The sequence below is a fragment of the Amblyraja radiata genome, chromosome 7, assembly GCF_010909765.2.
Source record: "Amblyraja radiata isolate CabotCenter1 chromosome 7, sAmbRad1.1.pri, whole genome shotgun sequence".
Lineage (NCBI taxonomy): Eukaryota > Metazoa > Chordata > Chondrichthyes > Rajiformes > Rajidae > Amblyraja > Amblyraja radiata.
The window spans coordinates 24481919-24497268 of NC_045962.1; the positions used below are offsets into that span (position 1 = coordinate 24481919).

The 15350-nt window shown below is 39.2% G+C and overlaps 1 protein-coding gene across 1 annotated transcript in view; it reads right to left on the minus strand.

Annotated features, from left to right (window-relative positions):
* agps (alkylglycerone phosphate synthase) overlaps positions 1-15350 on the minus strand; it is a 113183-nt gene that overhangs the window by 20114 nt on the left and 77719 nt on the right. Inside the window, exons 14-18 of the mRNA XM_033023868.1 lie at positions 13132-13244; positions 11913-11982; positions 6597-6658; positions 4328-4417; positions 592-691 (exon numbers count right to left, since the gene is read on the minus strand). Of these exons, the coding sequence (XP_032879759.1) occupies positions 592-691; positions 4328-4417; positions 6597-6658; positions 11913-11982; positions 13132-13244 (435 nt within the window). The remainder of the gene's footprint in view (positions 1-591; positions 692-4327; positions 4418-6596; positions 6659-11912; positions 11983-13131; positions 13245-15350) is intronic.

Genomic DNA, 15350 nt, shown 5'->3' on the forward strand with positions numbered 1-15350 from the left:
GAGCGGAGGAGATATTCTTCAAAGTAGGCATACCTTGAGGAGATTTCACAGTGGAGCCGTCAAAATACAGAAAAAAACTGCAGATGCTGGTTTACACAAAAGGACACAGTGCTAGAGTAACACAGCTGGTCAGTCAGCATGCCTGGGGAATATGGATTGAATTGGGTCCCTTCGCTTTTCCTCTAGCAGTTTTTTAATAAATCTTACCCTCATTCTCTATTGCAAAGGGCCGTCACCAAGCCAAAAATGAACAGTGGTTCCTATGGAACAGCCAGTCAAGTCAGCACAATTCGGCCCATCTGATTAACAACAAAAATCAACTTTGCCGCTTGCTAAACCCAACATTGCCTCTCAGAGTCATGCAGGATAAAGATTTGTTTCAGCAAGAAGTTCAGGAAGAGATTGACGACTTAGATTGATTACATAAAATAAAGGTTGGTCACTATGACAGTATTTGCACCACAAAGAAATTATTATTCAATTATCATGTGAATGGTGTGGAACATTGTAAAATAACTTAGACTGGAACCCAGATTGAGAAAGAACAGCTAGGGTGGGGATGGAGATGGAAAAGTACTTGGACAACATTACCTCAATTTGCTCAAACACAGATAAGGGGTCGCTTATACCTCTGTAGTTAAAAGCAAAGTAGAAATAGACGCAAGCTCCAGCATCATAAGTTTGGGTGACTCTGCAAAAGAAAACAAAATTAATATTCAGTTGGATAATTACACAAATAATTTGCTTGCCAATCTTTTATTTTACGCCGTCCTTGCAATTAATATTTTTAGTGGCCATCAAATAAAATTCTGCATTTAGCCAACAGTTCTGGAAATTTCTTTTTGCATAGCAAACCATTTAATGAAAGGTGTGTAGCAATACAGTGAATGGATCTCTGTGGTGAGCAATGAAATGGAGGCCATAGCACAAATAGCTGGAATGACTCAGAGGGTCAGGCAACACCTCTGGAGGGCCTGGATAAGGCAATTTTTGGGTCTAGACCAGTGGTTCCCAAAGTGGGGCGTACGCCCCACAGGGGGGCAATTTGATTTTTAAGGGGGGCATCAGGTAAACATATGTAGTTTATGTTTCAGATGTTATTTTGAGTAAATTCCATTTTCTGAGAATTATTTCTTTGTATGCTCGTGCTAAAATATGGGGGGGGGGGGGGGGGGCATCAGGATTTTAGAGGTGATTAGGTGGGGCATGGCCAAAAAAAGGTTGGGAACCACTGGTCTAGACCTTTCTTGAATGAGAAGTGTCTCGAATCAAAGCACTACATATCCATTCCCTCCACAAATGCTGCGTGACCCACAAATCCAGCATTTTGTGTTTTGCTTAAGATTCCAGTATCTGCAACTCCTAGTGTCTACAATGAAATGGATGGGCCATGTATTAAAATGTATAAACATTAATAATAATAATAATAATAAATTTTATTTATGGGCGCCTTTCAAGAGTCTCAAGGACACCTTACAAAAATTTAGCAGGTAGAGGAAAAACATGTAAGGGGAATGAAATAAATTGTAGAGACATGACTAGTACACAAAGTAAAGACAGAATTCAATACAAAACACAATATGAGGCAATTAATGCACAGATGAAAAGGGAGGGGGACATGGGGCTAAGGATAGGCAGAGGTGAAGAGATGGGTCTTGAGGCGGGACTGGAAGATGGTGAGGGACACGGAATTGCGGATCAGTTGGGGGAGGGAGTTCCAGAGCCTGGGAGCTGCCCTGGAGAAGGCTCTGTCTCCAAAACTGCGGAGGTTGGACTTGTGGATGGGGAGGAGACCGGCTGATGTGGATCTGAGGGACCGTGAGGGTTGGTAGGGGGAGAGGCGGTCAGTGAGATATGGGGGGGCCAGATGGTGGAGGGCTTTGTAGGTGAGGATAAGGATTTTGTAGGTGATCCGGTGGGAGATGGGAAGCCAGTGAAGTTGTTTGAGGACTGGAGTGATGTGATGCCAGGATTTGGTGTGGGTGATGAGTCGGGCGGCTGAGTTCTGGACCAGTTGGAGTCGGTTGATGTAGGTGGAGCTGATGCCAAGGAGAAGTGAGTTGCAGTAGTACAGTCGGGAGGAGATGAAGGCATGGATGAGTCTTTCAGCAGCGGGAGGTGTGAGAGAGGGTCTGAGTTTGGCGATGTTGCGGAGATGAAAGAAGGAGGTTTTAATGACATGGCGGATGTGAGGCTCAAGGGAGAGGGTGGAATCAAAGATCACGCCAAGGTTGCGGGCCTGGGGAGATGGGGAGACAGTGGTGCCGTCGATGGTGAGAGTGGGGTTATTGATTTTGCCGAGTGTGGCTTTGGAGCCTATGAGGAGGAATTCTGTCTTATCGCTGTTGAGTTTGAGGAAATTATGTTGCATCCAGGTTTTTATAGCTGACAAACAGGAGTTGATATGGGAGAGGGGGGGGGGGGTTGTGGGGGGATTTGGTGCCGAGGTAGATCTGGGTGTCATCAGCGTAACAGTGGAAGCCCAGGTTGAAGTGGCGGAGTATCTGACCAAGGGGGAGGATGTAGATGATGAAGAGGATTGGCATTTTATACATATATTAGGAGTAAAAGGATAAGCCAGATAAAGAGAAGGTCCACTTAAGGACAAAGATGGGAATTTACACACAGAATCAGAGGAGTTGGGTGAGATTCTTAGAGTTCTTCACTTCAATATTCACCAAGAAGGACAAGGATGGTGAGATTGGGGAAGAGAATGCTGATACTGAGGAGGAGGAGGTGAATGTTATGGAAAAACATTCAGGTGGGCAAGTATCCAGGGGCTGATGGAATCTATCTCATGATAGTGAGAGAAGCAAACAAGATTGCTGAGCCTTGACAGAGGTATTTGTAACTTCTTTACCCAGGAGTAGGTTCCAGAAGGCTGGACAATAGCTAATGTTGTTCCTTTGTTTGAGAAAGAAATGGGAACAAACCAATAAATAATAAGCCAGTGAGCCATAAATCGTTGGTTGGGAAATTATTGATGATTCTTAGGGCAGGATTTACTTGTATTTGCAAAAGCATGGACTTATTAGGGATGGTGAACATGGATTTGTGCAGGGGATGTTGCATCTCACAAATTTGATGGAGTTGGTTATTGATAAAGTGACGAAGATGAGCATAAGGCAAAGGATGTTGACTACATGGACTTCAATAAACCATTCGACAATGTGCAAAATTGGCTTGGTCATGGAAGATTAAGGGCAGAGGTAGAAGTGTTTTTCGGACTGGAAATGTGTGATCAGTGGAGTTCTACAAGTCTCAGCGCCAGGGTCTACATTGTATTTTCATCCAAGTTGTCCAAGAAAATGTTTGGAGATGACATGAAAATTCGTGGAGTTGTGGATAGCGAAGGAGCTTGTTCAACAATACAACAAGAAATGGATCAATAACAAATTTGGGTGTAGCAATTGATAGAAGTACATAAAATTATGAGAGGCATAGATATGTTTTTTGTCCCAGTCAAAATGTCAAAGGTTTAAAATAGGGTGGAAATTTAAGGGAGCTTTGCAGAACAAGTTTTTTTTGTTTTACAGTGGGAGGCACTTGGAATACACTGAGTATAATAGCAATAACAGATATAATCGCAATATCTAAGAGTTATTTAGATGTACACATGAACAGTTAGAAAAGAGTGGATACGGACCACGCGCAGGCATATGGGATTAATTTAGACTAGACATTGGTACACACACATGGTGGGTAAAAGGGCTTGTTCCTATGCCGTACCATTCTGCATTTTGTGTGTGATCCACACACAACGGCCAAATCAGGCTAAAACTGCAAGGGAGACAACCATAAACTTCCTCTCCTAACATGGATCCGAGGGGACTAGACAACATATGCAAGTAGATTCAGTTTATACTTTTTCCTTTCTCTTTGCAAACTCAAGACAAGAATCCTTTGGAGTGTGCCTTTTGTAATTGTGAATTAAACATAGTTTGAAGTTTTAAGCCATAAAAAAAAAAGCTTATTCCAAAAACAAACTAATGCAAGGAGGAGACATAAGTATTTTTCTGTACAAATGTCCATTAAGAGGCAAGCCTCAAAAATAATTATTGTGATCAACAATTGTATGGACTTTATCTAATGGTCACCCATAACAATTTGGAAAATATTCCAAAATTATGCATTTCAATGTGTCTTGTTCAGCAAAGTCAAATGGGAAGTTGCAAGACCAGGTGACTTTCCCCAAAATGATAGAATAACTGATGATGCACTCACTCACTGGGAGGGGGGAGGGAGAGAAACAATAGCAGTCCTGGATCCCAAGAAATGATGAATCAGAAGAACAGAACATTCTAGGAATCAGACTAAATGAACTTGCCTGCAAGTAGCAAGAGGGAGAAACTGAACACCCTTTTCTTTGCAATCTTTTACGAGTTTCTCCTTGACATTCCGGCAGAGGTCAAGCACCCTAAAATACACATTCAGAATAAAGTCTAGAAGTTAGTTACATGTTATATTATTGTGTGGTCAACACATGTTGGTAAAATGTCACTTAAAAAACATCTTTATGTACTAATTTTGTTTTACATTTATAAAAGTAAAGATATTGGTACATGATTTTTAAAATAAAAATTCAAATATTGTTCCACATTCATTTCTTTTGTAGTCATAATTTAGCATATGCCTCATCTGTTATCTACTATTTGACCGAATGTCTATCCTGCTGACAGGTAATTAAGATATTACTAAGATATACTAGTTCATACACCAAGGTTGGTATGGCAATGGTGTGGAAAGAAAAACTGTTAACTCGCAGAAAACAATACAATTTCAGGTAGGCAAGCTGTAACCACTGGGGTGCCTTAGAGATCAAAGCTGGTGTCGCAGCTATTCACAATCTATATTAATGACTTGGATGGTGAGACCAATTGTTCAGACAAATTTGCTGACAAAGAAAAGTGGGGAAGTTGTGAGGAGGAAGAAAAAAATTGCAAAGGAATAAAAGCATGTTAAGAGAGTTGGCAAGAGAACTCTGGCAGATGGTGTGTTATATGGGGAAATGTGAGTATCAACTTTGGTAGAAAGAAATGATAACATTGCTTAAATGGAGAGAGACAACAGAATAAAACATAGAAATATTTGGATATCCTCAAATACAAGACAAACTAGCTTGCAGGTAGAGCAAGTAACAAGTATGCAAATGCAACATTGACCGTTATTGCAAAAGGATGTAGTTGGGAAGAATTGTTAGAATTTTACATGGTGCTGGCAATCCATTCCTAGAGTAGAGCATAACATTTTGGTTTCCTTAATTAAAATACTTGGATTGGAGGCAGTTGAGAGAAGGTAATTCCCAAGATAAAATAAATGTCTAGGAAAGGTTGGGCTAAATTAAGAGGATGTTTTTTCTCACAAAGGAATCTAAAATTAAAGGGCATAGTTCCAGAATAATATTTCACCCATTTAGGGCAGTAGGGGAGTAATTTCTGACAGTCATTTATCTTTGAAATAGACAACTCTGTAACAAGTGTAGCACAATGACCAGCTTCTATACTCCATGAGCCCACTGATGAAGATCAGCACACCACAATCTTTTGTCACCATCCTATCTACCAGCTTTATGTTCTAATTGGGAAGTCTATCAGGGGTTACAGTGAATGGACCGGAAAATGGAGTCAAAACCAAGATTAGATCATATCAGTATAGCCATTAATTGAATGAATGATGAAGACATGGCATGCCATTGGCCCACTTCTGCTCTTTATAATAATCAAGATTAAGTGAAATGCTCTGGTATGTTAGGATGTAAGGATGTAATTAAGTTTCAATTTTCAAGTGAGCAACTGACCCCGATTGAAATTTTGTAACATTTCTATAAAATCAGGTCTGAAAAAAACCCAAAACACTGCACAATAAAACTGCATCCTGGCAGCACCAGGTAAAACTGGAAAGTCGAAAGTGGGAGGGGTGATAAAACTGATACATAAAAGTTAGCATCATTAACTCAGGATGTCATCGATCAACTGAACTTTGACAACATGCCTTCATTTTCCAGACATGTAAAATGTATTAAAAGGGTACATGGAAAAAACAGTACTATATTTGTATAATTCTGAAAAATCTCTTTTAAATTTTGATTGTACTATTAAAAAAACGAGTTGAAGGGCCTATCTCCACACTTATCTCCAAACTAAAAATAAAACTAATCAAATCTCATTTCTTCCCACTCAGTATGCTGGACCAAAAGATGGTCAAGTTGTGGTAAGGAAGAACCTACATGCAAAGGTTGTATGATGGGGATGGACACCAAGTACCTTAATTCCTCCCAACCTTATAATAAAATAATGCAACAAATACGTAGATTTATTTTCAATTTGAGCTACACATCTTTCTTCTCTACATAAATAGAATGCAAACTACCAAACTTTAAATGAGTCTTAATTGATGCTTTATCAACTCTTGTCAGCCCCCCCTCTCCGCAAAACAGTAAGCATTAAAGAAAGATCCAGAGATACTGCAAATTTTAAAACCTGCTTTGTTCTTTAAATAAAACTGTGCAAATATTATAATGAATATTCCCTATATCTTCAAGCAATAGATATTACAGCAGAATAATTTTCTTTAAAAACGGTTGGAAAATAAATTACCGGTCCCAAGGTACAGAGGTTTCAAATGATTCTCCTATGATGTAATAGTCCATGCCCAAATCCTAAAGAAAGTACAAAACTATGTTAGTCATAAGAATTATTTTACTGTTTCAAAGACTTAAAAAGAATATGGAGTATACTTAATAGTATTATCAGAAATGGCTCGGGGGAAACAAACTACCCGAGGTATTTTATTGATAAGGACAATGAAAATTATAATATGGAGGATGTAGCTAATAGCTTTAATAATTTTTTTGTAAATGTTGGACCAGACCTGGCTAAACAAATCCCTGATCCAGGGACATCTGGAGAAACTCCTGAGAATTTATTGGAGAGAAATCCCTGCTCTATGTTTCTTATGGCAGTAGATGAAAAAGAACTGTTGGACATTGTTAAAATATATAAAAACAAAATGTCTACTGATTTCAACAACATTGACATGTCGTTAGTTAAGATGGTTATTGGAATATACAAAACTGGAATCAAGCATCATTTCACAAACCACAGACCTGTTTCTTTACTCCCTCAATTCTCCAAAATACTAGAAAAAATGTTCAACAATAGACTAGACATATTTGTAGAAAAGCATAAATTAATCACTGAAAGTCAATAAGGATTCAGATCAAACAGATCAACATCACTTGCAATAATAGAATCAATTGAAGATATCACAAACGCTATTGACAATAAACTATATGCAGCTGGGATATTTATTGATATAAAGAAAGCATTTGATACGATCAATCATGATATTTTATTTTAAAAATTAGAAAGGTATGGCATCAGAGGTCTAGTACTGGATTGGATAAAAAGCTATTTAAGTAACAGGCAACAGTTTGTGAAGCTGGGCAGCTACAGTTCTACATGTTTGGACATTGCTTGTGGTGTCCCCCAGGGGTCAGTGTTGGGTCCAAAACTATTCATCATGTATATAAATGATATTTGTAATGTGTCCAATGCCTTGAGACTGGTCTTGTTTGCAGACGACACAAATATTTTTTGTTCTGGGGAGAATTTAAAACTACTGGACAAAATAACAAAAGAAATGGGCAAACTGAAAACATGGTTTGACAGGAATAAAATATCATTAAACTTGAGCAAAACCAAAATAATGTTATTTGGTAATTGCAGAACAAATATACAAGCAAATATAAAGATAAATGGGGTTGAAATTGAACGAGTTCATGAAAATAAATTTCTTAGGGTTATAATGGATGATAGAATCAGCTGGAAATCACACATTAAACATGTACAATCCAAACTGTCAAAAAGCATTTCTGTATTACACAAAGTTAAGCAGGTTCTGGATCACAAATCACTCCGCATTCTCTACTGTTCACTAATCTTACCCTATTTAAATTACTGTGCAGAAGTCTGGGCAATAACTATAAAAGTTCGCTACATTCATTAACTATTCTGCAAAAAAGAGCAATACGTATTATTTACAATGTCAGGTATCTGGGTCACACTAATCCATTATTCTTAGTCAAAATTATTAAAATTAGAAGATTTGGTTGCATTTAAAACAGCACAGATAATGTTTAGGGCCAAAAATAAAAACTTACCTGGAAATATACAAAAATTATTCAATGAGCGAGTGGGGGGTTATAATTTAAGAAGAATATTTAATTTTAAGGTACAAAGAGTCCGCACGACCAGAAAAACTTTTTGTATTTCGGTCTGTGGAGTAGGATTGTGGAACAGTTTGAATGTGGAGTTAAAGCAATGTCCAAACATGAATCAGTTCAAAATGACATACAAAAAACATTTTTTTCACAAGGTACAGGGATGAAGGGGATGGTTGACAAACAGGGGTTAATGTTTATTTATTATTTTATTTATTATTTATTTATGTTTTTTGGTTACTTCATACATATTACTTGTATGTGTATATCAGTTGTATGTATATATATGTCTGTATGCATCTCTAAAAATTGTCTGGGGTATTATTATGATTAATTAATTAATTATTAAATATGGAAGCAGGGTTTAGGGAGAAGGGGTGAGATTAAATAAGTTATTCTTCTTCTCACTCCTTTTCGAGCTTGTAAAGAAAAAGTGTTGGACATTTAAATTTTGCTTTATGCTTTTCATTGCTTTGCAAATATTGCCTGGAATGTCCAATTGTTTGACTATTTCGATTTTGTTGTTGTTATTTATTCCTATTTATGTCTTTACTTGTTCGGAACAAATAAACAAATCAAATCAAAAAATCAAAGCAATAACTTTAAAAATAGCGATCAATATTTCCAATCAGAATCAAAAATGTGAACATGTAATTATGGTTTTTATTTTCCCAGGTTTACCATTATTCCAGTGATGAGATAAGATTGATAGTATTCTAAGACTGTCATGGCAGAGCATGTTATAGCTCAGAGATGGATAATGAATGTTGATAGAAACCAATGTGATCCATGGGGACAACATCTATAGTCATAGTCTGATGTTTAAGCAACCTCGACTTAGAACTGGAGTCAGATCACCATGATGCTCAAGAAGGGAAATAGTTAACTGTTTATAGTACAGGTGCACAACCTTTTATCCGAAATTCCGGAAACCGAAAAGCTCCGAAAACCGGACATTTTTTCCAGGATGTCTTCTGCACACCAAAGCTCGCGTTTGGCACCAAACTTGACCCGAAACGACCCACGGTCAACCCAGGTCTGTACTACTGTAGCGGCTGCCTCCTCCCCGGAGACCGGGGAGACACTTAAACATCTGTAAATCATTGCTTAAATGTTAGTCAGTTAGTTTGGAGGACTTTTATGTGAAAGGGGGGGGTGGGGTGAAGGGGGAAACTTTAATTCTTAGTACCCTACCTGGTCGGAGAGGCGGGGAGCGGGCAATGCCTTACCGGGTCGCCGTGCAGTAAGCTCCGGAGCGCTGTGGCCGCCGACTCCCAACATCGCGGAGCTGGGGCTGCGGGCGTCCGGCCGCGGGCCGCACTGGATTTGGAGCACCGCGCAGCCAGGGGTAGAGTTAGCCAGGGTCGGAGCTCCAACCGGCGCCGCCCGCGGCCGGACGCCCGCAGCCCCAGCTCCGCGATGTTGGGAGTCGGCGGCCACAGCGCTCCGGAGCTTACTGCACGGCGACCCGATGAGGCATTGCCCGCTCCCCGCCTCTCCGACCAGGTAGGGGACTAAGAATTAAAGTTTCCCCCTTCACCCCCCCCCCCCCCACCACATAAAATCCCTCCAAACTAACTGACTGACATTTAAGCAATGATGTACAATGATTCCCCGGTCTCCGGGGAGGAGGCAGCCGCTCCAGACTTTTCAAGCCGCCCGCGCTACCTACCTAATCTACGCTAAAAATCTTCCATTCTGAAATCCGAAAAATTCCGAAATCTGAGAAGTGTCTGGTCCCAAGGCTTTCGGATAAAAGGTTGTGTACCTGTACCAGGAAAATGTTATATAATCCCATTGATTAAATGGTGCAGAATGTCATTCAAGAAATATTGAACTAGCATAGATAGGTACTTGATGGTTGGCATATCAGCAGGTACAAGGTTCTTACACCCCGTGTGAATGACTACAGAGACGGCAAATTAATCACTGCACTGTAGTATAGGAGGTCATTCAAGTTGGGAGAATGAAAAACAATGTAGTAATAATAGGGAACCATGTTGTCTGCAGCCATGTGCGAGTTTTTAATTTTCTGTTGTTTGCCCAGTGTCATGGTTAAGGAAATGGAGGATGCAGAAATCAATGTAGGTTATGTCAGTATTCTAGGGTATGTTGATAACAAAGAGAAACAAAGAACTGCAGCTGTTGGTTTACAAAAAAAGTACTGGAGTAACACAGCATCTCTGCGGGAAGGTACACAAAATTGCTGGAGAAACTCAGCGGGTGCAGCAGCATCTATGGAGCGAAGGAAATAGGCGACGTTTCGGGCCGAAACCCTTCTTCAGACTGATGGAGGGTCAATCTGGGGGACATGGTTCGTCAGATCATGGTTCGTCAGATCTCTGGGGGACATGGTTCGTCAGATCAGTGGTCATTTGTAGAGCAGAACTAAGAAATCCCTTAAAAATAATGCCCTACTCATCCCAATCAAAAACACGACTTTAAATTACAGGAAGAATTTGGTGGAATCTTTTGTTTTTATGTTTATAGCATTCTTCAACTAATTAATACATCATAAATTCTTTGATATAGTTAGCAAAGTAAAACTTGCAGACAATTCACCATAACTTCACATCATCCCTTTACATTTTCAAACATTCCCTTCTTCAGAATCTGAAGGGTTTTAACCTAAAACAAAACCGATCTATGTTCTCCAGAGATGCTGCCTGTCAGAGTTACTCCAGGACTTGGAAATTGTCATGTTGAGTCCGTTAAAGGAAACCAAGAAACATAAGTCGCCAGGAGCTGATTTGATCTATATCAGGCTAATGAGAGGCAAGAAGGGAGCTTGTTGAAGCCTCGGATATCTTTGTATCATTTCTTGCCACAGCCATGGGCCCAGAGAAGTGAATAGCCAAATGTGAAGTGTTGCATTTTGGGAGGTCAAAAGTAGTGAGGGGGGAAAGTATACAGTAACTGACAGGACCTTTGGAAGGACTGCTATACAGAGGGTTCTTGGGGTGCATCCAGAATCATTTGACAGCACTTTAGTTTGATCTAATAAAGTTGTCCAAAACAAACCCTAGACCTGAGAATTGAAAATAAAATCAGTGTTCAACAAAAGAGATCAGGGCATTGATCATGAATGGGAAAATAGATAAATGAAAAACAAAATTCTAAGAGTTTGTACAGAGTATAAAACATCCAAAGTTGATTTGGATCCCTTAAAGATTACACCAGAACAAATTATATTGGGGGATAAGGAAATAGAGTTAAACAAATGTTTTATATCTCGTTGGAAGATGGCAAATTTCCTGATAATGCTGGAAAATTACAGATCTGCAGTAAATGACAAACTCACAGAAATTGGCAATACAAAACTAGCATTGGGAAAAAAATAATTCAAGTTGAGAAACCACCAAGAATAGAGGACCTGTATATAGGGGCTTTGAAAGAGGTAGTTATGGAGGTTGTCATTTTCCAAAATTTAGATTAGAGAATGGTTCCAGAAATTGTTCTGAAATACCCCAGTATTTCCGACAGGAGGGAAAAAAATCATTTCTGACCAAATAATTGTTTTGCCAGTGATATCCTCACAGTTAAACCCTGCAGTTCCAACTCCTCTGTGAGAATATCACTGAAGAAACATCTATTTTTAACCACCCGTGTGGACTCCAGGACATGCTGTCAGTTTTGCAGTTTCTACAAAATGAAAATCGCCACACTCCAAACTACAGCTACATCAACGTACCCGAATGTAAGCAATAACAAATGTTAGCATGTAGCCCCGTTGTCCATTATCTTCTCCAGCCGCCAGTCCTCTGAAATTCAAAAATAATTCTTCTAAATTCAAACAAGGCAATGGTCTATAGAAATCATTGTTATTCACTGATAAATTTAAGTCAGCACTTTTCTTTGCAGCATATTCACAATTCTTTGTTATTTGAACAAAAGATAATTTCAACGAAATAATAACTGTTCCTCTCCATAAAATTATACGTAATGTAGAACAAAGCAAGGATTTGTTTTTCTCTTGTATTTAACACCATACACACTATTGTGGGGATAAATTAAGCACCACTCATCTGTCTGGTCCAGAAGCAGAGGAATAATCTTGCTGACTGACAGCAGCTATCCAACAAGGCACTGCAAGGACAGTGTTGAATAGCCTCAGGTGACATTCTGCTGAGGTGCAATTGTCAGAACAGCCAAACAGTCTTTGACAGGAGGTAAAGCCAGGAGTGGAGTCTCTTCTTCTGTCAGAGCTGCCATGGGTTTGTAAAATTGTGCTTTTTTTTTTTACATCTCTCGTGACATTTGAAAACTTTAAATTGCTGTAAATAATTAAAGAAATTAAAAACTGTGAAAGATACTTGGAAGCATCTACCAGGTATTCAGAACATTGAGACGGGAGATGGAGCAGAATCAGATTAACCGACTTTTGAAGTTCAACATGTGGACTTTCAGCAGTCTGGGCATTACTTACCTCAAATTATTGAATGCAGTAGAGTTCACAGTTCCAGCAAAAAGGTTTTAACCTATTAACTTAAGTATTCCGTGGAAATCATTTTAAACTACCTAGAATACACTAACTGATTGGCAAACTGTCTTACCTATAGCATAGCAAATAATAAATTATTCAGGATTTAAAAAAGGAAATTGCACAATTTCCCAAAGTGGTTTAAAGGTACTTATTAATAGCCATGAACCCATTACTCTCCCTACAGTCCAACATGGTATGTTAAAAAAAATGGTGTTACAGAACCCTTAAGTCCAATTACATTACATAAATCAATTCAGATGCATAGTCGTTTTCTTTTAAGATAGTGCTTGCCTTTTCAACACATTTATGGGTCCCTATTATTTGGATGAAAATTATTAGCATCAGCCTGAAATCTAACTTCATTGTAAATGGAACAAATAAAATCAAGTTTGAAACAGCTCAGGCCAAGGTTTTTTTGGAGTCTTACCCAAATTTAGCAGCAATATCGTAAACATGTTTTTCTCGTTGAAGAACCTTTTCTCTGGTCCCTTCAAAAAGTAGGGTGGTCACACATAACTCATTGGGATCAAATCCCTTGAACTGTCGAGATGAAAAAAAGTAATCAATATCTTTAGCTAGAATTTGACAATGTGAGATTAATTATGTATCAAACAGATAAATATTTAAATGAATTTTAGAATAACACCAGGCAAATTAATTGCAAATTAGTGCAAAAAATGTTTGAGAACATATCTGCAATGCACAAAGTACAGACAACAGAGACCAATAGAGGGTCAAAAGAGGACATGAAATGGAGCTACCTGGCAAAATAAAAGATAATTCTTAAAGAGATTCTACAGGTATATTCACACTGAAAGGGTAGCTAGGGAAAGAACAGGTCCCCTTAAATTCATTCATTCATTCATTCATCCACTCATTCATTCCTTCATTCACTCACTCATTCATTCATGAAGTTGAGGGCCTAAACTATGTGTATCCATAACACAAGGTAAATTAAACATTTTCACTAATGCCAGCTTGTTGTAGTCTAATAAGTCTTTAACATCTAATCTCGGAGCTGCCTGCGATAACCTACCGGGAAAAAGTGCTCCGATCGCGGAGCCTATGTACTAACATAGTGAAGCCACGGTCTCAATTAAGAAGCGGCCGATTCGCGAACGCGGAGCCGCGGATCATCTCCGCGGGCGGGGGGGGAAGGCTGTACATAGTGGCTGTCCATAGTGCCGTCCGTTTCCAGGCCCCGACCACGGGAGAAAAACGGAGGAATATTCATTGCACTTTATAGGCTGCCATTGGAGCGAGAAATGGTCAGAAATTGCTGATGTTTATGTAGAAATGAATTGGTGTATGTGAACTTGAACTTGAACTAATTTATCTATGGTAGTAACAGTGTTATTTATTCTCATTAACATTAAGAAGAGGTTGAAATGTTATGAATTGAAGTCCATGCAGACTTAATGACTATGAGATGGTTTTTTTTGTAGCCTCTGCCTGACCCTCCACGTGAACTTGAACTAACTTATCAATGGACGTATCAAAACTTATCAAAAGACTTGGAATCTGATGAAGAATATTCAGATGACGATCAGATGTAATGTAAACAAATAAATTGGGGGAATAAATTATTATATAAAGTTTTATTTTAGTGTCGATCGTTTCACTGTTTATTTGGTCAAATTATTTAAACAATGAGTGAATTACTTATGATGAATAAATTAATGAATGAATCTCTTTATTGTCATTGCACATGGTACAACAAAATTTAAAAGTCAATCCAACGGTGCGATTCACAAGAACAATTTTAAATATATAAGAAAAGGTAAAAATATATACATATAAAAAAAATTACAGATAATTTCTGCCACTAATTTGCCATTATGAGGTATTCGGTGTTGCACAGTTATATACAGTTATATAGTAGTGCAAATGGTTAAGTACATTCAGGATGTTTTTAAGGTGTTTGTGAGTAAGAACCATTCAGTTGAATGTGAGTGTTATTTCTTATTTTGCATTGTTAAGTTCACGTATGGCTATGGGGTAGAAGCTGTCTCTGAGTCTGTTTGTGCGAGTTTTGAAAGACCTGTACCGTCTGCCAGAGGGCAGCAGGTGGAACAGGTTGTGTCCAGGGTGGGAAGGGTCCTTCAGGATGTTGGCTGCCCTGCCAAGGCAGCGAGAGCTGAAGATGTCCTTCAGGGAGGGCAGTGGGCAGCCAGTGATTTTTTGTGCGGTGTTGATGACCCTTTGAAGGGCTCTCCTGTCCGTTGCAGAGCAGCTGGCATACCATGTGGTTATACAGTACGCCAGCACACTCTCGATGGAGCAGCGGTAGAAGGACACCAGCAGCTTCTCCTCCAGGTTGTTTTTCCTGAGGATCCTCAGAAAGTAGAGTCGCTGCTGGGCCTTCTTGACTGCTGTGGTGGTGTTTGTAGTCCAGGAGAGATCCTCCGTAATTTGTGTGCCCAGGAATCTGAAGTCTGAGACCCTTTCCACACAGTCCCCATTGATGAATAGGGGTTTGGGGGCTGCACTGTTCTTACGGAAGTCTATGATAATTTCCTTTGTTTTTGTGGTGTTTAGGATGAGGTTGTTGTCTGAACACCACGCTGCCAGTCTTTGGACTTCCTCCCTGTAGGCTGTCTCATCTCCTCCTGAGATACGTCCAACCACAGTCGTGTCGTCCGCAAA